This window comes from Tenrec ecaudatus, chromosome 12 (assembly GCF_050624435.1).
Source record: "Tenrec ecaudatus isolate mTenEca1 chromosome 12, mTenEca1.hap1, whole genome shotgun sequence".
In the NCBI taxonomy this organism is placed as follows: Eukaryota; Metazoa; Chordata; class Mammalia; order Afrosoricida; family Tenrecidae; genus Tenrec; species Tenrec ecaudatus.
In genome coordinates this window covers 17,090,159-17,114,168 of record NC_134541.1, presented here as the reverse complement: position 1 = coordinate 17,114,168, position 24,010 = coordinate 17,090,159, and the positions used below count along the sequence as shown (strand labels likewise).

The following is a 24,010-nucleotide window of genomic DNA, read 5'->3' as shown; positions in this document are numbered from 1 at the left end:
CTTGTTTGGGTCACTCGATCTTGTTTCTTCCTGTGAACTGAAGTGGTGTGGTGTCTCTGAGGCACTGCGGTGCTGTTGTAAGTGATGATTGTGTGTTTGTGTGTCCTGTATCCTGGTGGGTGTGCTAGAGAATGTGAGTGTGTGGGCAGTTGTTTGTCAGCTGTTTGTGTAGCACAGTGTAGAGATTGTTTGGCTGATGTTTGGCACTGTCTATCATTGATCATGTGGTACAGGAGCAGGTAGGGATCATCACTCAGTTGGTGGGGCTTCAGGCGGTGTGTGTGACTTGCTTGTGTAGGCATGATTGCTGTTCCCCACTGTGGTGGTTACATAATCTGGTGGTCAACTTGAGACTATTAAGAGTGAAGGGGTGGAGTCTAGCCTATCAATCAGGTCTCAGCTTGATGACCACATTTAGAGGTGCAATGGAGATAAACAGCTCACTGTAGGCCGGACACACTCTCTCTCTGCTTCGTCTTCCTGTTGACAAGCCACATGGAGACACACCGCCCTGGAGCTGGAACCAGAGCCCTGGAGCTGGAGGAGCCATGTGGTGATCCACTGCCATTGGACCCACAGCACGGTGCAACCCCAGGCCCATGATCTTCCTGCATTCTGCATCCTTGTATGTGAACTGCGGAGTGGGTTGGTGCTTTCTGCCAGCCAAGGAGTCAGTGGCTGAGGGAGGGGAGAGGAGCTGGGGTGCCTGGTCTAGATGGGATTCCTTCAGACCTAGATGATGACTGGGGCTCCCGGATGATCATCCACTATCTGTTTCATTTGGTTTCTGTGTCTTTGTTGCAGTGTCTAGACAGCCTGTCTGCCTAGCCTGCTATTTTACCTTGAGGTTCTCTCTTTTCCTTTGTCAGTTTAGCTAAAGGAGTGTCAATGTTATTGATATTTTCCACTAAATATGATCTTTTGCTATTATTCTTTTTTTAAACCAAGCTATTCTAAAACAGAGGCTTGGGGTGTCTCATCTCATCGCTGCTTTCTCTAGAGAAATCACAGGAAGATGAGACCGGCTTCAATCGAGAGGGGTGACGTGCAACTGGCGGAGCCTCCGGTTTCTTCAGGGGAAATGCTCAGAGAGCAAGCAGCATCGAGTGGCTTCAGAACCCTTCTGATATCTCTGGGAGATACTTGGGCTCTAGGGGCCTTTAGAGAAAGAAGGATCTACGGGAAGGGGTTCAGGATTGGGCTGGTGAAACTGGAAGACGATTCGAACTGAGAGTTCTTGGTCAGCCTTGAAGGGAATAGTTGTGTGAACAGAGGTGGGCCTGCAGGTGCGGAGAAGGGATTTCCCGATTTCCAAGGTCTGGCGTGGAGACTGAGGCCGTCTTGGTGATGTCTTCCTCATATGATACCAGGTTTTCACTAATACATCCTGGGGCCGGGCCTCCTCTTACCTCTCCTACTGGCCTTCATTTCTAGAACAGGCCTTCCTTTGCTTTCTCTTCACTGGGGGACAAGGGAGCTCCAACTTTCCCAAGAGCTTTCAGGAGGCCAGAAGTAGCAGAAACATGAGTAGCAGACAGGACTCTTTATTAGTCATTGAATGATATACTTGGGCACCCTGGTGGCACGAACAATGGGGGGTGTGGTGGCCTGGGATCAGAGGGGGGCCTGCAGCCCAGCTACTTCCCAGGGGTGCACTGCAGACGGGCCTCACCTGGGGAAAGAGGAAGGAGTTATCAACATGGGCAATAGCAGTTGGGGTTCGTGTTTCCTTTTGTAGCTGTGCCTCTCGGAGGTGCAAGAGGAGAGGGACCCTCCCTTATGGAGGCTGCTCAGGGCTGCTGTCATTCTGCCCCTTCAGAGATGGAGCTGGCCTCTGAGGTTTCCGATTCCCCATCCAGCTCCCACCTACCTCACTGGGGCTCAAAACAGGACAGGCCGCAGTAGCTTGTGCAGCACTTCTTGGCTCCTGGGCAGTCACTGTCCCTCTGACAGAGCTTAGGGGGATCCAGCACGGTACACTGTGTTGGGATGATTGGACAGATGCCTCGCTTATAGACCTCTGGGATGTAGTGCTTGCTTTTGGCTTTTCTTTTTACTTTATGTCGAACTCCGATGGGTGGGTAATTTTCACTCCGGCCATGGAGTCTTTCCTGGAATGCTTTTTCTAAAAAGAAGGAAGCTCGGCTTCAACGAGTGATAGGGGACCCCGCCCTACATGAGCCCAAACTGGGGCCTGGGATGGGAGAGGAGTACCGAGGGGCAGCAAAGGAAAACTAGCATCTTTGGCCTAGACTCTCGGGAGATTCTTCCCTTACTTTGGGGAAAGGGATTTCAGAACTCAGGGTGCCCATCTCAGCTTCTCCTGTCGTCCAATCCTAGAGCCTTCTCCCTCTGGCAGTTGCCAGGCGAGAGACTCCCAGAGATGAAAAGGATATAGCATTCGCTCTAATAAACTTAGCAGAGGGGGATTGAGTCCTGAGTCAGGTACCCTGAGATCTGGGTCCCCATTTTGGCTCTGGGGTGGCTTGACATTCCCCTTCAGTTTCCTCCTTCCTTTGACAGGAATAGGAGCTCTGGTGCTGTTGTGGTTAAGCGTCAACCTGCCAGCAACAGCAAGGTCAGCAGTTTGAAACCACCAGCCGCTCCTAGGGAGAAAGATGAGGCTTTCTAGTTCCGTGAAGAGTTAGAACTGGACACTCACATGGGGCAGTCCTACCCTGTCCCACAGGGTCCCTTTGCGTCGGAATTGCTTTGGTTTGACAACAAGAATGTTCAGACTAGTTGATCTCCGAGGGCCCTTCCAGTCCTTAACCATCCCTGCCCACACCTGCACTCACAGGACTGATACCTCTGGCACTTCCACACGGCCGGAAGGGGCGGTGGTAGCATATGGTGCCACACCTGGGCAAGAGGGACACCTCACCTGCTCTCGACTTCTTCCTCGGGATCACACACCGGAAGCCACACTCGACATAGCAGCACTTCTTCCTCCCTGTACAGTGTTTATCTCTCTGACACCGGGACATGTCACTTCTGTAGCAGAATTTGTTGTCCCTTGGGCAAAGCCCTGCTTTCCCTTTGTCTGGAGGAGAAGGTCACGGTGGTGAGGCTGGCAGGTCTAGCCCTGCCTAGAGCTCCTGAAAGCCCTTTAGAGGCGCCACCCACCCCAGCCCGGCCGCACCCACCCGCTCACCCTCCTTGATTCTTTTCCCAGTCAAGAGGGTCACAGCAATGAGAAACACTGCGAGGACCAAGGCGCTGGTGGGCCTCATGCTGCTGGAAGGTGCTTGACTGAGAGCAGAGGCTGAGCCTGGCTTTATAATGTCACTGCCGGGCGTGCCAATGGGTGGGGCCACAGGTTCACAAATGGCAGGGGCTGCCCTTTCCCAGCTTCCTCAGGACCTGTCTGCCCCTTTCCGGGAAGGGGAACGGAAGCCGGGCCATCACCCTGATTGTCCCAAGACCTCACCTTTCTTTACTCGAGAACTGCTCCTTATCCCTTAGGAGCTTCTAAGACCAAACGCTTTTGGAAGCTGGAACAGAGGCACAGGTGAGGGAAAGTCACTCAGAGAGAACAGACCATGTCACCGAGCCCAGACTTCTGACTTCAAATCCAGGGTGTGTTTCTGCAGCCCTCTTCGTGTGTATCCCACCTTCGACCAAGACCTTGACTCCTTTCCTGCTCTGCTCCAGAGCCTCTTCTGGCCCCAGGGAAGGAGCTGCATGGCCGGACTAAAGTGTCCTGGCAACTCCCAGCCATGCATTCAAGCCATTACATGACACTCCAGCATCCACTGGGCATTCTTTTCTGTGGCTGGTCCACACGTGGCTTCCCCGAAACAATGTGGGATGGAACAATGCGGGATATGAACCCGCCACCAACTGGATGGCTCTGCCAGTGACTCCACCTGCCTAAGCACTTTTCTCATTCGTAGAACGGGCGTAACAGTACTTCCTTCCTAGGGATGGTTCTCCTGAGGGATGCCGAAGAAAACCAGCCCCTCATCTTCCATCCAGCCTTCTTTCTTTCTTTTTGTATTTCAGGATGTATTGAATTGAGAAATAGGTGTAGTCCAAGATGATATCTGTAGAAGAGCAATGATTCTAAAGGAGATGAGATTATAAAAATATCAACATCTCTGCTTATTCTCCAAACTCACTGCCATCAAATTGATTCCAACTCATAGTAACCATAGAGGATGGGGCAGACCTGTTCCAGAGGGTTCCTAAGACTGAATCTTCTCCCAAGGAATGGCTGGTGGGTTGAACTGGCAGTGTGCCTGTATCTATTCATGCTTAGATTCTTATTTTTTCGGATCCATATCAAGTAGAGGGATTGTTGGGTCATATGATAGATCCATTCTCAAATTTTTTAAGACGTGCCATACCACCTCTGTCTAGTCCCACCATCGATGTCTGATGGGCCCCGTGGCTGTTACATAATGTCCTGTCAACTTGAGTGAAGGGGTGGAGTCCAGCCTGTCAATCAGGTCATAGCCAATGCGGCCTCTGGGTGGGCATGGCCTTCTCCTGAAGATTCTGGGGACTCTTGTCTTCCTCCCTGGAAGCAGGACACTCTGCTACACCTTCCTGTTGACAAACCACCTGGAGACACACTGATGGAGCCAGAGCCCTGGAGCTGGAAGAGACCCACACCAGTGCCGAGGTGCTTCCATTGCCACTGGATCTACGAGACTTTCCACCCATGCCCTGTGATCTTCCTGCATTGGCATCATGGCATGGCTGCGTGAGTCTAAAGACGAGTTTATGGACTAGGATTGGACATATGGGCTAATATCAGATTTAAGGACTTGACCCGGACTGGCCTGGGATGTTTCTTCATATACAACTGCTCTTTGAGATAAGGTTCTTTCCTTTACACAGATGAATCTCCCTAGTTAACCCTGACTAACAGAGGCCCGGTCTCTCCGAACTCTCACCAGCATTTGCGGTCGCCATTTCTTTTTATTAAACTTTGCAATTAATCTTGGGGTGAGTCTAACCCTTTCTTGAAGCACTGCACTCTTCGCTGAATACATCGAACCGGCCGCTTTGGCATCCTGGAGAGACTCAAATCATGTTCCTTGAAATGCTCTTTGACTTGGAGGAACAAAGCCACGTCTGCCGGGGACGGACCGGGGCTGTAGGGAAGACGGGGTTAGGTTGTCTGATGAAATTCCCGCATGACAGCCCTGGCTGCCATTGGAGAACGAACAGGTGTAGCCTCGCCATGGAAAGCAAGAACAGCCACCCCTTGGCACAATTTTTCTGACTTTCTTATCATCGCTGCAGTTTTTAAGTTTCTTGCAAAGTCTTCCTAAGACGCCCCCATCATTACCCAAAGTCTTTCGAGAAAAATCTATCAAGATAACCCCTGTGGAGTCTCCCTTGCAGCCCAAGCAAAACCAAACCAAACCCAGAACAGTTACCGTAACCTTGTGAGTTGACCTCTCTGCCTTCTTAACTGGGCCGGTTAATTTCAACCAGACCGTTTGGCGGGGTTTGTTTTCAAGGAACCCTCATGACCTTAAAGCAAGTGTACCCATTTTGCTGAAAGAGCCTGTCTGTCGCCATCGACGGAGCTCAGTGACACACGTCAACACGTTTTATTTAGAACTAACTCAGGTATGTCTGAGCGGAGCCCAACAGTGATCCTTTCTGACTGACCCTCCCACAAGAAGGCTCACGGCAACATTGCTCCTGAGATCCAAGAGCTGAAAGGAACTCAAGTCCGTCATGCTACAAAATAGAGTCACTGAGAGCCTTGCTGGCAACACAGGGGGGTGTGGCAATAAAAGGGGGGAAGCAAACCCCAAACTTGTCAGCACTTGCTTCAAACCCAGTGCTGAAGGAAAGATGTCACATACACAGGCTGCTTGGAGCACGATTGTGGTCCTGTGAAGTTCAACGACACGCTACACCAGAGGTCACATAGAGGTCATAAAACCTCAAAGGGATCATGGCAATGACTGACACAAAGTTCAAGATACTAAGCACGCTGGGAGTCGCGATGACCCTGTTCTATTTCTAACCCTATTGCTTCATACGTGCTGCTTTATTATTCTCCTGATACAACGCTTTATTACCTTAGTTTACATGTATGATTTACTTGATAATAGAATTTTTTTAAGTAGCCTCAAAAACAGCTACAAAAGATTCTGGGGGCAATTTCAGAAACCTGAACATGAGCTGGCCGTTAGACAACACGTGTTAGCACCACTGCCGTTTGTCTTCCTTGCGATAATAGGTGAATAAAGATTACCTGTCCCCCTGACATTTGCATACTAAGATATGGCGAGGCAAGTAGCTTATGTTTACAATTTAGTTTGGAAAATCCCGCAATAAATAGATATATATGAGAGTAAGTAAAAAACGTTTTGGTACAAGATCACAGAAATCCTTATCAAACCAAATTATCAAAATATGAAGCTATTGTTTCTCAGCATAGCCTCCATCCAGGTCCACACACGTCTGAAGATGATATTTCCATCTCTCTGGTTCTTCTTTTAAGAAGCCTGAGCTCTTGACATTGTGAATGAATATTATTAAAAGTTGGCCCTGTCCCCATCCCCCAGTGTTTGTGTAAATAGTGCCTAGACATTGTACAAACTGTACAAGCCAACAATTCATGTACTACCATTCATAGCTGACCTATACTCATATAATTTCCTTTTCTCAACAGTGTTTTAAATGGATAAATCAATGACACTACCAGTAAAAGTACCGTATGCCCCAGAGGGATGACTTATAATGTTCTCTAAAATAAATTGGCAATGATGTCTCTAAGGTGAACCAGAGACACATATAAACCATACACATATGAATGAATTTGGGGCTTTCACTTAATTCTAGCTCCAATCTAAGAACAATTCATTCTTATGACCCTACTTGATTCTCACCCTCATGAAGAGATCACTGAAGATACAGGTGCTATAGCAAAGTGTGAAGAAACTAGATGGTGCCCGGATATCAGAAAAGTATGGCATCTGGGGTCTTAAAGGCTTGTTTTCAAACAAGCAGCCACCTAAGTGAGACATCAACAAAGCCCGCATGGTAAAAACACATCAGCCTGTGTGATCCAAGGATTGTAAATAATAAAACCCAAATCCAAAGGAGGGAGCTGTATCAGAGCTTAAATTGGGAACACTTGGTTTACAGAAGGCTGTGGATGGCAATGGAATTCCAAAATCCATTTGCAGGGTCCACACATGGAACAAGTCTCCGGTGAGTCCCCTATCACCATAGCTGAGGATTGTGGGTAGTCTTGTTATCAGAGAGCATTGGCAGACATAGGTTAAAATGTAACAGCTTATAATTTGATCTCCCTTTGACCCATTTAAAAGTTATTTGATTTTTTAAAAAGGGAAAGGGAAACACCTGTAGACGGAGCCTCTGGGGAATCCCCTCTGATCCTAAACCAGGGGTGTGACTAGCTTTGCTCTCATGCGGAATGCATTGGAAAGTGGCTTGTTGCCGATGCAGTTACGTTAAACTCTAACACCTTATCATTTGAGCTCCCTTTTGACCCATTTTAAATGTGCTCTAATTTTCAGTAGTTTCTGCTTTCTTTTTGATTGAGGTTTTTCTGTTTTACTTTGTTACCATTTTTTCTCTTTCTCGTTATGTTTTTCTATATAGGAAATCAAGGATACTGTGGTAGTTACATAATCTGTTGTTAATTTGAGCCTTAAGAGTGAAGGCGTGGAGTTTAGCCTGTCAATCAGGTTGCAGCTTGATGACCTCTTTTAGAGGCGCTAAGGAGATAAATAGCTCACTGGAGAGGGGGGACACGCTCACTCCCTGCGGGACATTACTGAGGATGAGCCTGATGGAGCTACGCGATGCAGCCAGAGCCCTGGGCTCCTCGGCTGGGCTGGGATTGTCCTGCATTTGGCGTCCGTCATTGCACGTGTTTCGTGAGTCTGCGAGGACTTTATAGGTTGGTATCAGACATATGGGCTAATATTGAACTTATGGACTTGATCTGGACTGGGCTGGGCTGCTTTCTCAAAATTCAATGGCTCTTTTATATAAAGCTCTTTCTTACACACATGCGTGTCTATGGATTTGTTTCTGTGGTCTACCCGGACTCACACACATGGGTGTGCATCTATTTACTCATACCGCGACCTTTATTATTGTGGAGTAGTTGTACATCTCGTGATCGGATTGCTGAATCACATGGTATTTCTAGTTATGACTTTTTAAGGATGCGCCCTGGCATTTTGCACCGTTCTGTACTTCCACCCGCAGAGTGAAAGAGTTCTGTAGTTTGATTCGACCGTGTCTCTATTTTATGCTGTGTTGTTGTTGTTTTGTTTTTTGTTTGTTTGTTTCACTTAAGCTCATTTTAATTTTCGTTGTTTCATCCTGTACTTAGACTCTTTGATTGGGCGTTAGTGATTGCCCTTCCTGCGGACACCCTTTATCTAATTCTTGGGGGTAGCTTCATACATTATTTTTTAACAAGACAATAATGCATAATCCACAATCAAAGATACTAAGTGCATAATGAAACAATTAAAGATAAAATGAGTTAAAGTAACAAACAAACTAACCTGCGGTAGAAGCAGACTAGAGACTCGTGGGTCAGGCATTGGGCTGCTCATTAGAGGTTCGAAACCTCCAGCTGCTCTGTGGGAAGAAGATGAGGCTTTCTACTCCCATAGAGTGTGACCGGCTTAGAAACCCACAGGGGACCTTTCAGGCTGTCCTACAGGGTCCCAATAAGTCAGAATCGACGTGATGTCCGTGAGTTTGGTTTCGGAGTTTGGGACTCTTCAGTAGGGAGGATCTGAGTTTGTTTCCGCCATGTGCTTGGAGGAGCGTTAAGCCAGAGATCACCTGGGCTGCAGAGAGAGCTCTGAGGGTCTATCCGTGGCCTGGCAGGAACCCTGCTGGTGCAATGGTTCGGCGTTGGGCTGTGGTCCACATGGTCAGCAGTTTGAAACCATGGGAGACTGGTTTCTACTGCTGTAAACAGTTACAGTCTCAGAAATCCACAGGGCGGCCCCTATGCGCCAGCGTTGAGTTGATGTAGTGAGTGTGTTTTGTTGTTCTGTGTGGGCCCCACTCAGGATGATCCCCCCCGCCCCACACACACACCTTTCGCCTGTCTTACTCAGCACCAGTTTTTTCCTGCAGTTCCTTGCAGTTTAAAAGGAACTATTGCTCTTGTTCATCAGTCCCTTGAGCAGTTAGAACTTTGGGGGCTTCATTTAATGTGGGAGGGGAATGACCTGAGGTGGGCCCTGAGCTTTGACTCTGCTCCCTCTCCTGGGGAAGAAGATAATTTGAAGTTTCAGTTGGGCAGGAGTTCTCGTCTCAGGGCAAAAGTGTCAGTCTGTGTTCTGCTCAGCTCATTGGCTTTCCGTCTTCTCTCATGATGTGACCTCACAAGTCTCCGTTACTCTAGCGTACCTTCAATGTTGTAGGTGGAGTAAAGATTCTATTTGAAATTCCAAGTTATTTTCAGTGGGATAGTGATTTCATATCTACTAGCCCATCCTTAGATGTCTCTAGCTCTTGGGTTTTCCACCTAAACGTTAAGATTCATTGGCCAAGTGCCAAGAACAACATGATTGGGATCTTGATTCATCGACACAGGGTGAGCTGTAGGCACCGACCGAGCTTGCCTTTTCTCCTGTCTTGTTTGGCAACTCATAAAAACCTTCCTGTCCGATGTCTTTCCTGCCCCTGATGTAACCCTCTCTGCTCACAGAGGCAGTCTTCATTGAGACGTGTTTGCTGAGTGCACCTTTTGTACACTATCCAAGCAGTGAACAAGACCAAACTGATTCCGAATCCTTCTGACCTACAGTTTAGTGGGTTGAGAGGGAGAACAGACACACTCTATGAGTGAACTATCCAGGATGACGGGGGCACTCGGTGCAAAGGAGGAAGGTGAACCAGGTAAAGAGGATTACGGAATTCTAGAAGGGCTTGGCCGCTGCTATTCATAAGGCTTTCAGTGACTCAGCTCCCGGCAGCTCCACTTAGGCCTGTTTTACAGTCTGTTCTTGGTCGGAATCGCTATTGAAACGTGTTCACCGGGTGTGGTAGTTACATGATCTGGTGTCAACTTGTGCAGGGTGGAGTCTAGCCTGGCAATCAGGTCGCACGCAGCTTGATGACCTCAGTTAGAGGCACTACGAAGATAAAAGGCTCACTGAGGCAGGACACAGACTCTCCCTGGGAGACATTGCAGGGCACTAAGCTAGTGCCCTGAGCTGGAGAAGCCACGTGGAGACCCTGCCAGCTCTGAGATGCTCACAACGTCACTGCATCCACAGATCTCCCATCCACTGGCCTGTGATCTTCCTGCATTCGGCGTCATTGCATGTGTTTTGTGAGTCAGATTGGCATTGGACATATAGGCTAATATCAGACTTATGGACTTGATCTGGACTGGGCCGGGATGTTTTCCCAATATTCAACTGCTCTTGTATATAAAGTTCTTTCTTCTACACACATCTGAGTGTCTAGGAATTTGTTTCTTTCTTCTACCTGGACTAAGACACCAGGGATGGCCCTGCTGATATTTGAAGTACAGTTGACCCCAGCAACACGCAAGCCACCAAGGATGGCAAACTGAGAGAAGAAACCAATCCTCTCAACGTAACTCACTGGCCTGTGGGCTGCACAAATTATCTGAGAAGGGAACTGCCTGAAGAAGTAATCCAGCTTTCTTCAAGATTGGAGGAAGGCTCCCTAACAACCCACACTATGCAGATGAGACCACCTTGCTTGCTGAACGAGAAAAGAACCTGAAGTGCTTGCTAATGAAGATCGAAGACGGCACCGCCTTCAGTTTGGAGTGCAACTCAGTGTGAAGAAAATAAACATCCTCACAGCCAGGCCACTGAGCAGCATGGGGGTGCACGGAGAAAAGATGGGCATTTCCCACGATTTCCTTTGACTTAGATCCATGGCCAGCACTCGGGCAAGCAGGAGTCAGGAAATCAACCGATGTACTGCACTGGGAAAAGCTGCCGCCCAAGACCTCTTTCACGTGTTGAAGCGCGAAGACGTCACGCGGAAGCCTGAGGCGGGCCTGACCCACGCAGTGTTGTCCTCGTTCTCCTGATACCGAGAAGGAAGTCTGCAGAGGAATCGATGCTTTGAATGAGGGTGTTCGCTGCAACATACCATGGACTTCAGCAGAACGAACAAGTCAGTCTTGGAAGAAGCCCAGCCAGAAGGCTCCTTCGAAAGGAGGGTGGCGAGACTGGCTCTCGTCCTTTAGACACGTTATCAAGAGAGACTCGCAAACAGCCTTTGAGTCGAAGCCGGCTCGCAGCCACGTTACAGGACAGGCCAGAGCAGCCCCTGTGGTTTCTGAGGCCATCAGGCTTTGTGGGAGTAGAAAGCCCTGTCTTCCTTCCATCGAGCTGCTGCTGGTTTCAAACTGCTGACCTTACAGCTTGCCAACGATGCCACCAGGGTTCCTCTCAAGAGAGAAAAGTTCCTGGGGAAAAAACAGCACGCTTGGTAAAGTAGAGGGTCAGTGAAAAAGAGGAAGCCCCCCCCCCCCAATGAGATCGGTTGCCATAGCAGCTGCAGCAATGGGTGCAGTCCTAACAATAGTTGGGAGGATGGTACAGGTGAGACAGTGTGTCATCGTCGTGTCTCACTTGAATTTGGCACTGTAGCCAGAGAGGAGTTGATGGCACCTACCAACAACAACAACAAAATAAGGGTTTTATTTGAATAATTTTTTCTTTCCCTTGTCTCGTTCCCTAATGTGATGTTAACTATAGTTTCTTTAAAAAGTTTTCTTCTGTTGACTGTGTTTTAGGAATGTGCTTTTCTTCTTTTTGCTTTCAGTTGCATCTCTCGCTTACTCTCTGTGTGCAGATGTGAATGAACAAATAAAACAAACAAACAAACAATGGGGAAGTCGCTTAGTGTGTGTCTTCGTCTTCATCATCTATTGCTGCGGCCACAGTCTACTACAAATGGACAACTTTGATCAAGAGAAGTGCATTTTCTCACAGTTCAAGAGGCTAAAGTCAGAATAGAGTGGCAGTTTGGGGGGAAGTCTGGAAGCTCTGTTGACCTTGGGAGAGCTTCTGCTCCTTGGTCATTGTCCTGCGGTTTAGCATCTCTCTTTCTCCACCTCTGCTCCATTGAATGCTTTATGTCTCAAAACACGTGGACCCAATATACACCCGGCGCTAATCCTGCCTCATGAACCTACCAAATCCCAAATGAGATTATAGCCATCGGCAAAGAGGGTTAGGATTTATAACATATGCTCTGGAGGGACATACCCACTTCATAAATGTGCTCATTGGAATCAAGACTGGGTAAAAGGGGTCATTAAACTTTATTGTGCCTGAGCAGGGTGTGAACCCCACCTACAGGAACCAAACTAATGGTTGCAAGCCTTTAGGGAGAAGTAGTCCATTGTCCTTTAACACAGTTGTCTGGCAACTGACTGCCTTCCGGGAGGATGTCTCTAAGCCTCTTACCTCCCCCCCATGTGCTGGCAAAAAGCCCCTAATGTTTGGCATGTCTTTGGGGGAGACAAAGCTGGGGGAAAGTCTCTATAATCCCGTGTGTGTGTGTGTGTGTGTGTGTGTGTGTGTGTACTAAGGTTGAAAGGTAAGTCAGCGCATTAAGGTGTGGACCCCAGTAGACTCTCTCCGGAGAGGCATTTGAAGGGTGGCAAAGGCAAAAGTGCCTCAGGGACACCCGGGAGCCAGGCCTGGCACCCAAGGCCCCAAGATACCTCTGATGATGCACTACACGCACACGTGGGAGCCGCCGCGATGGGACCCCGCTTTACAGTGGAAACTAACCAGAAGGGGGTCGCAAATGCAGCGCCCTGCTTTACAGCAACCAACTCGGGGCGGCCGTGGCAAGGCAACACTGAGCACAAAGTCCTGTGGCCTCCCTTCAGGTAAGGGAGCGGCCTCCCCACTGCGGGCAGGGGTCCCCTGCAGAGCCGGCCTGTCTCAGTCACAGGCTGAGTTAACCTTGAAGCTGGTCATCTGGGTCAGCACCCCCTCCTCTGCCACCTTATTATGCATTTGCTCACGTATGTGCACATATACTTATTTTATGTCAGTTGCTAATTCTTAGAACATTTGCATTTCCTTGTGGGTGACTCAGTTACTGAAAAAGCCACTCAGATTCCTCTCGATGGAATTTAGGTGTAGGAAGTCACTGTGTGTTCAAAACACTGTTGTTTCTTTTGCCTTTTAGAGAAGTTTATTCTTTTGCATTTCATTTTTGAATACAAGGTGCATTCACATATCTTCAAAGCAGATTCCAATGGTAGATGAGTGGAATGCATACATTTGCTCCCCCCAGTCCCAGGAGCCTTGGTGGTGCAATGGTTAATTGCTTACTTACTAACGGAAAGGTTGGTGGTTCAAACCCACCCAGCAGCTCCATGGGAGGGGAAACTCTGGTAACAGGTTCCCATAAAGACTCCAAATCAAACTAAACCCACTGCCACCAAGTCACTTCTGACTCATAGCAACCCTGTAGGACAGGCTAGAACTGCCCCCGTGGGTTTCCAAAAGAGTAACTCTGTAAGAGTTGAAAGCCTCATGTCTCTCCCAAGGAGCGGGAGGTGGTTTCAAACCGCTAGCCACCTCTTAACCCACAAGGGCTCCTGACATCCTAGCTGGCACAATAAAAAAAGTACATTAAGGTTATGCAAATTGGAAAGAAATAATCATTTATGGCATTCCATCATGTCGGGAAGGTGAGCATCATGGAATGCCATAAATGATCATTTCATTCCATGATGCTCACCTTCCCGATATGATCGCTAAAGACAAAGCAGTGCATAAGCAAATGTGGTGAAGAAAGATGATGGAGCCTGGCTATCAACAGATACAGAGTCTGGGGTCTTAAAGGCTTCAAGGTAAACAAGCGGCCATCTAGCTCAAAAGCAACAAAGCCCACATGGAAGAAGCACACCAGCCTGTGTGACCACAAGGTGTCGAAGGGATCAGGTATCAGGTATCAAAGAACAAAAAATTATATTATTATGAATGAAAGGGAGTGCGGAGTGGGGACCCAAAGCCCATCTGTAGGCAACTGGACATCCCCTTACAGAAGGGTCTTGGGGCGGAGACAAGCCAGTCAGGGTGCAATGTAGCAAGGATGAAACATGCAACTTTCCTCTAGTTCTTTAATGCTTCCTTCCCCCACCACTATCATGATCCCAATTCTACCTTACAAATCCAGCTAGACCAGAGGATGTACACTGGTACAGATAGGAACTGGAAACACAGGGAATCCAGGACAGACTAACCCCTCAGGACCAGTGGTGAGAGCAGCGATACCAGGAGGGTGGAGGAGAGGTGGGGTGGAAAGGGGGAACTGATCAGAAGGATCTACATATAACCTCCTCCCTGGAGTATAGACAACAGAAAAGTGGGTGAAGGGAGACGTCAGGCAGTGTAAGATATGACAAAGTAATAATTTATAAATTATCAAGGGTTGATGAGGGAGGGTGGGGCGGAGAGGGAGAAGGAAAATGAGGAGCTGATACCAAGGGCTCAAGTAGAAAGCAAATGTTTTGAACATGATGATGGCAACAAATGTACAAATGTGCTTGACACAATGGATGGGTGTTTGGATTATGATAAGAGTTGTACGAGGCCCCAATAAAATGATTTTTTTAATGAAAAGAAAGAAGCATTTGTTGTTATTATTTGCTATAGAGTTGTTTTTGCCTTTTGGTGACCCCATTTCTGGTAGAAGGAAGCATTGCCCAATCTGGAGCCACCGGCATGACCGTGAGTGTGTTTGAGTCCAATCGAGCTATTGGGCTGGCCATGGCCCTGCACTTGACCACACATGGCATCCTTCTCCTGGAGGGGACCCCTCCCGATGACTTTTCCAAAGGAAGGGGTCAAAGTGTTGGACAGTCTTCTGTGATCCATAGAATTCTCGCCGGCTGGCTGGAGGTAGTCCAGCGCCAGGGCCTTCCTTCTTCCTGGTCCATAAGGTCAGCAGTCAGGAGTTCAGTGGTGCTTGTTAGTTTCTAATGCATCTGTAGACAAAATCAGGATCCAGGGGCACCATCTCGAAATGCCGTGACGTGAAGAAAAGGAACCATTTAGATCCTCTCAGAATTCTAGAAGCCAGAAGTCTGACCTCGGGCCATTGGCAGGGCAGGTTCCTCCGCAGACTCCAGGGAAGAGCGGACCTCCTCTCTTCAGCTTCTGGTTGCTCCAGGCATGTCTCGGAATTCTGTGGCTTGAATTCCCATGGTGTCTGTGCCCCCTCCCCTGCCCCCAGCTCTATCTCCAAGTTTTTCGTCACTTAAAAAAAAATACCATTCAGCAAGGAATTATGACCCATACTATTTTGATATAATCTCATTATTTTAACTGGTAACATCTTCAAAGAAAACCCTTATTTCTAAACTGGGTCACATTCACAGGTACAGGGATTAGGACCTTAACCTATATTTTGGAGACACAGTTAAATCCAGAATAACACAGGATGTGGGTTTTGTTGTGGGATGGGCCTTGAAATAATGTTTCTATTTTAATATGCCTTTGCTTCCCTCTGGAGTACCTGGTTAGTCTGTATCCTCTTCTCAAGAAAACCATATTAATATCGTGGTGTGTATCCTTCTGTGTTTTTCTTAATGTAACCATGTCAGGAGCCGTGCATTCTGTTTTCACTCATAGCGATTCCGTGTAATGGAGTAGAACTGCCACGGGGGGGGGGGGGGGGGCTCTAAGCTCTCACCTGTGTCACAGCAGATTGTCATGTCTTTTTCCACATAGAGCCTCTGGGTGGGTTTGAACCTCCAACCTTTAGGTTAGCAACCACGTGCTTAAACATTGTACCACTAAACCAAAACCAAACCCATTTCCATTGGGTTGATTCTTATTCATACTCCACAATATAACCAACTTTCAAAAGGATTAAATTTAAAAAATTTAGCCAACTTTCTATATAATATACCATATTAAGAACACATGTTTACTATTTGCAATTATCAATGATTCCTTTTGAGGCTCTACTCTGTTTTATTTGTATATTTATCACTGTCCTAATATAGTTAGTAGACTGTTCTAATAATCTAGGTTGAATATTGCAGCTTTAAAATTAATCTTGACATACGGAATACCAAGTCCTATTAACCTGTCCTTTGAGCAATGCCTTGACTACCTTTTACAGTTTTTGAATCACACTGCTCAGCGCTTCCTTTCCTCTTCCGAGGGGGGGGCGGGGGGGTTGCATGGAATGCAGCATTGAAGATCATGGACGTCTCCAGCCTGTTGAGCCACAATTCCAATTCTGAGGTCTTTAAAAACGTCTCTGCCCAACAGGCTGTCATTTTCCCTGCAGTGGTCCTGGAAGGAAGCGCTTCCATTTTCTTATAAGCTCTTCACATTTAAAATAAAGATTATGACGTTTATTTTCTAATTGTGTTGATGAACAGGTTACAGTTGACTTAGGTATATGTCCCTTTTATTAATATCATAAACTCCCTTACTGATCAATCATTTACCTATAGTTTTTTTTGGGGGGGGCATCTTAAACACAATTGCATCTCTATAAATAATGGTAGTTTTCTTTTTCTTTCCTATATTTGTCCTTTTTATGTCTTCTTGCCTGATTATGTAGGTTGAAATTTCCTGTATAATATCTAGTACAATTGGGCATAAGATTGTCATAGTCTTGATTCTAGAAGAAAAGGATTAAACATTCACATTCATGTTTGAAATTTTCTGTGGGGCAATTTTGTTATATTCAAAAAAGTTATTCTCCATTCCGAAAATACGTTCATATCATTACTGTCGAATTTTATTTAACCCTTAAATTTTTTACTACATCTCTAAATATTCTGAGACAATATATTGCTCAGTTTTCCTTGGTCTTGTGCTTTAGAACAAGCGTATTATTCTAGAGAATTACTTCTGTGTCAGGGAGGCCAGCCCCTAACACATCATTATGGGTCCGGTATGAGCAATTGTACAGCAATAATAAGTAAAGATCATAGTAAAGCTATAGAAAGCATGAGAGATAGAAGAGAAATATTGAAATAAATGGAGTCAGATACATTTCATGGTAGCATGCTCACCTCAGCCCCGCTTGGTGGTCCACGTGGAGGGAGAGAGATTTAATGCTAGCCCAGGCTTTTTATATTCTCTGGGGACATGCAAGCCCCCTAATCACAGGTGAGGACATACGTCACAGGAACGGGTTGTGCTATAGGTAATACAGTAATGAGAGGGGGTGGTCTAGGGAAATATACTCAATAGGATGAGGAGGGATTGTGGGTACACATGTGACAAGATGGGCGGATCCTAGATACAGGATGGCAGCCTAACCTTGGGTGTCACAGATCAGTTTGGCCTGTTTCGTGGCTCAACTGATAGAGACCATTAATCCACTGTCTCCAGCAGCAGGGAGCAGGCCCACCCCTGTGGTGTGGGGAGACAGCAGTCTGGCAGCCACTGCCTTCAGGGAAGATGTCTGTAATCAACTGACCTCCCCCCACACTTCTGGATGTGTGCCTTCTATCCAACATTACATTTCGTTACAGTCATATTGTACGTGGCTGTGTTTCACTGACAGCCACAGGCCCTCAGGGTGGACGGCTCTCAAAACAGGACTGAAGAAGAGCCACCTCCTGAAAGGAGCGTCGAGCCCAATGACATGGATGGAGTCTAGCGCTTGGGACCTCCATCTGCTGGCAGAGCAGGAGTCATCGCGAGAGGAAACACCTGGAAAGGCCCGCTATTACAATGTACAGAGTGTGACGCTAGGAAACTTGGAAGGCATCAAATGTGAAGCAGAATGCATGAAGATCAAGATTGGAGGCATCAGTGACTGGAATTGGCCTTTTGGAATCACATAATCGTGGAGTTTACTGTCCCGGGAATGACAAATCCAAGAGGCATGGGATTGACTTCAGAGTCACTACGGGTTTCAGTCCTAGAGGCTCTGGTCAGAGTGGAGCTAAACCAATGAAGCACAATGGCATCATATTGAATGGTGATAAGACGTGGTGCCCTGTCTACCTAGCATCTTCCTGTCGGTAAGAAGACTTCTTTTCAGTATTTTATTATTACCAGCAGCACTTTCATGAACATTCTCGGATGTATCTCTTAGTAGATATGTGGATATATAGAGTTTAAAAATCATTTTATTGGGGATTCATACAACTCTTACCACAATCCATCCATCCATTGTGTCAAGCACATTTGTACATGTGTTGCCATCATCATTCTCAAAACATTCTCTTTCTGGGTAGCAGAAGATAGGTGGATATTTATTGTGAAAATATATGTTGTGTAATTGCTGGATCATAGAGTGTGCACCCATTTTATTTTACTAGCAACGCCAAACTGGTTTTCAAACAGTTTGTCCCACACTGAGGGTCATAAACCAGGGACGAGCGTTACTTCTTGTCCTACAAGCCAGTAAAGGAGGGACAGACAAGTCAGCCCCAAGTGGGAAGACACATGAAGGACCTCACAAAAGATACTTTCCAAATGGCCAGTAAAAATGTGACAGGGGGCTTAATTTCCCCAGGCAAGGAAATGCCACGACATGCCTCCCAGGACGCCCAGTGAAAAGACATGTTGGGGAAGCTGTGGAGCAGCTGACACTGTGGCACCTTGCTGGTGGGCGTGTGAGTTGCTGCAATGACATTGAAAAGCTGTGGGCACTACGTCTGCCAGCAGGGCCCGTCTGTCCCCAGTCCTCTGTGCTCGTGATGCAGCAAGTCCGTTCCTAGCTACATACCCAACAGAACCGACCACTTATGTCCTCTACGGACATGTTCAGGAAGGTTTGTAGCAACGCTGTTCATTATGTCAAAACTAAGCTAAATATTAGAAATCTTCAAGGCACACCAACATAAGGTTGGATCAATCCCTATTTGTCATTTTCATGTCACAAAGTACTGTCCAGCGATTAGAGTAGATGAACAAAAGATATAGGCTTCAAAACAGACATCTCAACAGGAAGACATTAAACAACATAAGAAAGACATACGAACAATGCTGTTATATGATTCTGTGTACAGATATTTTAAATAGATACCCAATTAAGTAAACCTAACCTAGAATCCAAATAGACGTAGTTTAATTATAAATGAGGACAGGATTGATTAATTGAAAATCCAAGAGGTGATTGCCTCTGTGGAGGAGGTGGGGAGTACTGTGGGAAAGGGCGCCGTAGGGTGTTGGTACAGGAAATATTCTTGTTTACCTGGATGGAGAGTAAAATGACTGCTCATGCAATTCTTTTAAACTGTGTGGAATGCTCTGCCCACTCTCTTGTTGGGATGTTTTAGTTTGCAGTGAACTTTTTCTTAAAGGTAGCTAACAGACTCCAACCTCCTGGCATTTCTTCAACGTCTTAACCTTGGGCATGTGATCTGAGTCCAAAGAGACAAAGGGTGGGAATTTAACCAACTGGTTTCCATTTAATAATTAATCTGCTTTCTCCTCTGCCTCCACCCTCACCTTCATCCAGTCACTTTCAGACTTCAGATTCTGTTTCTAGCAATACCCAGCTTCTGCATCTTAATCTCTATTGCTCGGATTTTGGGGGTAGCTATGACAGATGAATGACTCAGATTACTTTAAGCAGAAGGTCAATGGATCGGTTTATAACCCAACCATGGGTTCATGTTGAGCTGCTAACTGCAAAGGCCGTGTTTGAACCCGCCGGCTGCACCAGGGGAGCGAGGTGAGGCTTTTGGTCAAGGAAAGAGTCACGGTCGTGGAAACCCTTGGGAACACTTCTACAGAGCACAAATCAAAATGGACTAGGTGTCAGGGCTTTAGCCCAACTGGTGAAAGCTCTTGAGAAGAGGCACTCTCTGGGTGGTGGCGAATGGAGACTGTGCCTTCAGAGGTCATCTGCCATCGCCTATCTGCTTCTCTTAGTGTGCGATGCGTCTTTTTCTTTGTCAGTTGGCCCAGCCCAGGTTGAAAGATGGCTGCTGGAGTCTCCAGACTTGCCAACTTGACCAAAAGGAAAGACTCTCCTCTTTCGCTGAGTGCCCACTCAGAGAACTTCAGTAGGCTGAAGTTTCTCAGTTACACACACACACATGCACAAGCACACATGCTCCTTGAGGCTGGGCTCAGGGTTTCAAGATGGACAGTTCCCACTCGTCTTAGAAGTGGGCAGTATAAAGAAGCAATTCTCTAAAAAGAAAGGGGTATTGTTCTAAGAAGGAGGAAGGAAGACTGACCAGATGAGCTAGAGATGTCTGCCTGTCATTAGACTTTCACGGCTAATTTCCCTTGTGGTTTCTTTCTCAGGGGAGAATGAAGAATAAGCCCAGCACGATGCTGGGAGGGGTGAAACGAGAGGATAGGTCTGGGTGGGGTTGGCAGGAACAGGATGTAAGGGTTTTGAAACCAGATTTCAAACAACCTGGTTTTGAAATCTGAAGACTGGACCCGCCTGCCTCTGACTTGCTGAATGACGTTGAATGATACCTTTCTCTTCTTGGAGTCTCCTGTTCCTTCAAAATATGAACGATGTGGTCATCATGACGAGCTCTCCTGGCAGGCCAGCACTGTGACTGTGGGAACGTGGGGCTGCCCTGGGAACCGTCCGAGGCTGCTGTTTCTCTCTCTGAACAATCTCTGGGGAAAACCCCAATGTCCCTCCCAGGGTGAGGGTGGCAACTTCCTGGTAGAGCTTAGGGAATACCGCCCCGGCCTCTTGTAAAACGACAGACCCACCCCGAGCGACCGATCCGGCTGGGGCAATATAAAGCCGGTTTCAGCTCCAGCTCTTGGCCAAGCGCCTTCCTGACAACATGAGGCCCCACAGTCTTGTGCTCATTGTCCTTGGGACTCTGGCAGGAGTCCTTGTCCTGGGCTCCCTGGCCGTCGACGCATCTGTTGGAGGTAAGTAGATAGGTGGCATGGGTGGAGCTGGATTGAGGAGACGCTCAGAGGCAGCCCCTGGGTCTTGTCAGAGTCCTTCTGGGCCACTAGTCAGGGCTGAAGCCCCATGATCTGTGGCCACTTTCATGATACCAGAGAGAGCAAGAAGTTACCCCCTGAGCTTGCTCTACTTGCCACCCCAGCATCTGGGGAAGGAAGGTGTGCGATGTGGCTTTGGCCCCAGGTATTGGTACCCAGGTGGAATGGGCAACAGAGTGAGGAGCCCCAGGACTCTGGATGCTGAGTGTGGACTCTGCTGCCTCAGCTGCCCTGTGAGAGTGCTTGAGCGGTCAGTCCTAAAAGTCAACAGGGTCTGAGAAATCATGTCATTTGAAGACCTCTGTTTCCCTAAGAAGGAAACAGGCTTGGCGCCCCTCCCTCCGATTTCCCTGAGGTCAGTTCTGCCCGATGGCGATGTCACGTGTTGTATCCAAGTAGAACGGCCCTCTGCAGGGTTTTCCACGTCGGTGACCTGACCAGTAGATTCCCTTCTGTGGTGCTGCTAGATTCAAATCGCCAGCCTTTTGGTTCGCTGCCAAGCACAAACTGTGCCATCTCAGGAGCCAGACCTAGAGATAAGTGAGGATTGATCAAGGCCATTCCCAGGGCCAGCATGGGGCCCAACCTCCTGGCACTCTGTCCAGCACTCTTTCCCCTCCATTTAGTTTCCCCAGAAATGGCAGTGGCAGTCACTCCAGCTCCCCAGGACTCGGAGGGGTGGGAGGGCTGAAAGGAAAACTTGAGGGAACCCTGATTCTATAGACCAGAATTGGAACAGCCGTCCAAGAGTTAGACTCCATCTCAGACCATGGCTTGGGGACACTGCAGAGATGAGGGGCTGAAGGCAGGAGAAAGGATGGTACCTGAAATAGGGGTGTTGGGTTTAAAGACATTCCTTCTTTTGACAGTTCGGGTCAACGACGAAGTCCCTGTCAAAGGACAAGATCCGGTTAAAAGACCAGATCCAATTAAAGGTCAAGATCCAGTCAAAGGAGGAAGTTCCGGCAACCCTAAGGCTGGCTCCTGCCCTGACATCCGTATCCGCTGCGCCATGTTAAATCCTCCGAACCGCTGCCTGAGTGATGCTGAGTGTCCGGGGAACAAGAAGTGCTGTGTGGGCGCTTGCGGGATGTCCTGTCTGGTACCCCAATGAGGTGAGGACGGAGTGGAGCTAAGGGGGCACGAGAGAGGGCTGAGCAGCGGGTAATGAGCTAGTGGGGAAAAGAACATGGGAAGGTAATAGAGAGGCTTGGGGGGCTTGATGGGCCATAATGCATCGAAGAAAGGGGGAGACACTAACTCCTGCCTCCTCTGTGCCTTTGACCAACTGTGTCACATCCTGAATTTCTTCTCTCTGACCAGGTGGACACTGTCCTGACTGCACCTGTGAAGACGGCGGCTGCAGGCAGCCATCTGATCCCGGAGCTCCTTGGTCCTGCTCTCATCCACATGGCCCATATTTCTTCTCATTCGAGATGCCCAAGCCTGGGCTTGCCTCTCTCATCCGCTTTCCAATAAACAGACCCTCTTCTACTGCATTGGTTTCTGGGTCCTGTCATTTGTGAGGCCCTGAGACTGCCTCTTCCTAATGGCGAGGGAGGAGGGTCTCACAAGACCTGTCCTCTGTGGGGGAAGGAGATCATATACAAGAACAAGGGCTTATTCATAGAGCTTCGTGTGAGAGACCCAGTCGTCCAGCCAAGGACCGCAGTCTATATTTCACTGTGGAATGGAAACCTGGAGATTTTCCTTTGGCCTAGGACCAGGAAAAATAAGAAGGACTGGGCATACCTGGCCAGCAGGCTCTTTCACTTCCAGTCCACCTGGTGATTATTACCCCCCACCCCTCACCCTACCCACCCGCCGATGTCATCAACAGGCTCTTGGGCCGAGCCCCAAGGTCCTTTTTGTACAGGTTTCCCTGGGGTCTTTGCACACCCACTCCTCGCTGACTGACCTGGTTTGGTTCCAAAGGCCAGTCGCTATGTGAAAATGGACATCACAGTAGGGAGGAGTACTACATCGTTACATAACCCCGGAGAGCCAAGGTCCGGCCGAGGTGACACGTAACCTGAGCCATCACACCCTCCATGACTGGCCCTGCACCTCGGCATCTGGCAGGGCCAGGCACGCCGTGCATCAGATAGCCGCCTTTTTCCTGGTGTTGTCTGTGCAACATGTTGGCTCGTGACGATAATTGATAAATGAGGAGCAGGCGTACTCCCAAGGAGACAGACGAGGGGACTGGAAAAGGGTCATAGAAAAATGGAATGCAAAGGGAATGGGGTCCCTCTCCCTTCCGTCCCCATGAGCTTTTTAAAGCCTACCGGCAGAAAGAAAGACGTTCTAGATGCTGAAAACCTCCTGCTTGTGAAGAATTTCATCTGTTTGTGACTGGGCTTCTTCCACATAGGTCGCATTCAGAGATTAAGCTGTCTATTTTAAGATGTGAATGAGGGGCAAGACACCCCAAGTCCTTAATGTGTAAGGGTGAGGAAGTAGGTCAATGACCCTTTCTGGGCCATAGCTATTGTGGGCAGAGCAGACTTGGGTAGGGAAGCGAAGGGGGGCATGTATGTTGGGTAACCTGCCCGGTTGCCCTTCTACAAAGAAGCCACCGGAGATGCACACAGCCTCCAGAGGAAAAGCCCGTTTGGCTACAGTAGAAACCTCGGGATTTCTAGCCTCTGTTTTGCCACCCTGCTTGTCGAGTGTGTGCAAACAAACCGCTTGCCCTGTCCAGGTAGTTCCATTTTCTGCGTGATTAGAGAGCATTAAAGGTCATTATTTTTTGGAAGGTCTAGTCTGGCTCTGACAGTCTGAGATATGAAACCACCAACTCTTCTATCAAGGTTCGAGTTGGCTCGTCTTTGTGCTGAGCCCCTGTGAGTAGAAGCGGGGAGCAGAGGCTTGGGGTGGAAGATCAAGGAGCACGGTGCTGCTTCTTGCTTCCTCTAGAAGCTGCCCGTGATCCTTATATCCTGTTTATTTGTATGGTCCCTAAATTTCACATCGGGGTCAAAGGTAGGCTCTGATGGGTTCTGTCGCCGGAAGCCAAGAGTTCTGAAGATGCTGGTTCCCAGAGCGTGTGATTTTCCACTTCAGGGCTACTGCCAGAATTTTCCGAAGTTGTTGCAAGCGTTCTG

The 24,010-nt window shown here is 48.0% G+C and overlaps 1 protein-coding gene across 1 annotated transcript; it reads left to right on the top strand.

Annotated features, from left to right (window-relative positions):
• The first annotated feature begins 20,684 nt into the window (after positions 1–20,684).
• Positions 20,685–22,374, top strand: PI3 (peptidase inhibitor 3). Its single transcript, XM_075528210.1, has 3 exons — positions 20,685–20,825; positions 21,773–22,018; positions 22,227–22,374. Exons 1-2 carry the CDS (start codon positions 20,735–20,737, stop codon positions 22,015–22,017), a joined length of 336 nt encoding a protein of 111 aa, XP_075384325.1. The 5' UTR covers positions 20,685–20,734; the 3' UTR covers position 22,018; positions 22,227–22,374.
• The last annotated feature ends 1,636 nt before the right edge of the window (positions 22,375–24,010 follow it).

Bases quoted from the DNA above. Each gene is read 5' to 3' on its own strand.
- PI3 (XM_075528210.1), top strand. From the start codon at position 20,735: ATGAGGCCCCACAGTCTTGTGCTCATTGTCCTTGGGACTCTGGCAGGA. The intron at 20,826-21,772 runs GTAAGTAGATAG...TTCTTTTGACAG, and splicing joins CGTCGACGCATCTGTTGGAG to TTCGGGTCAACGACGAAGTC.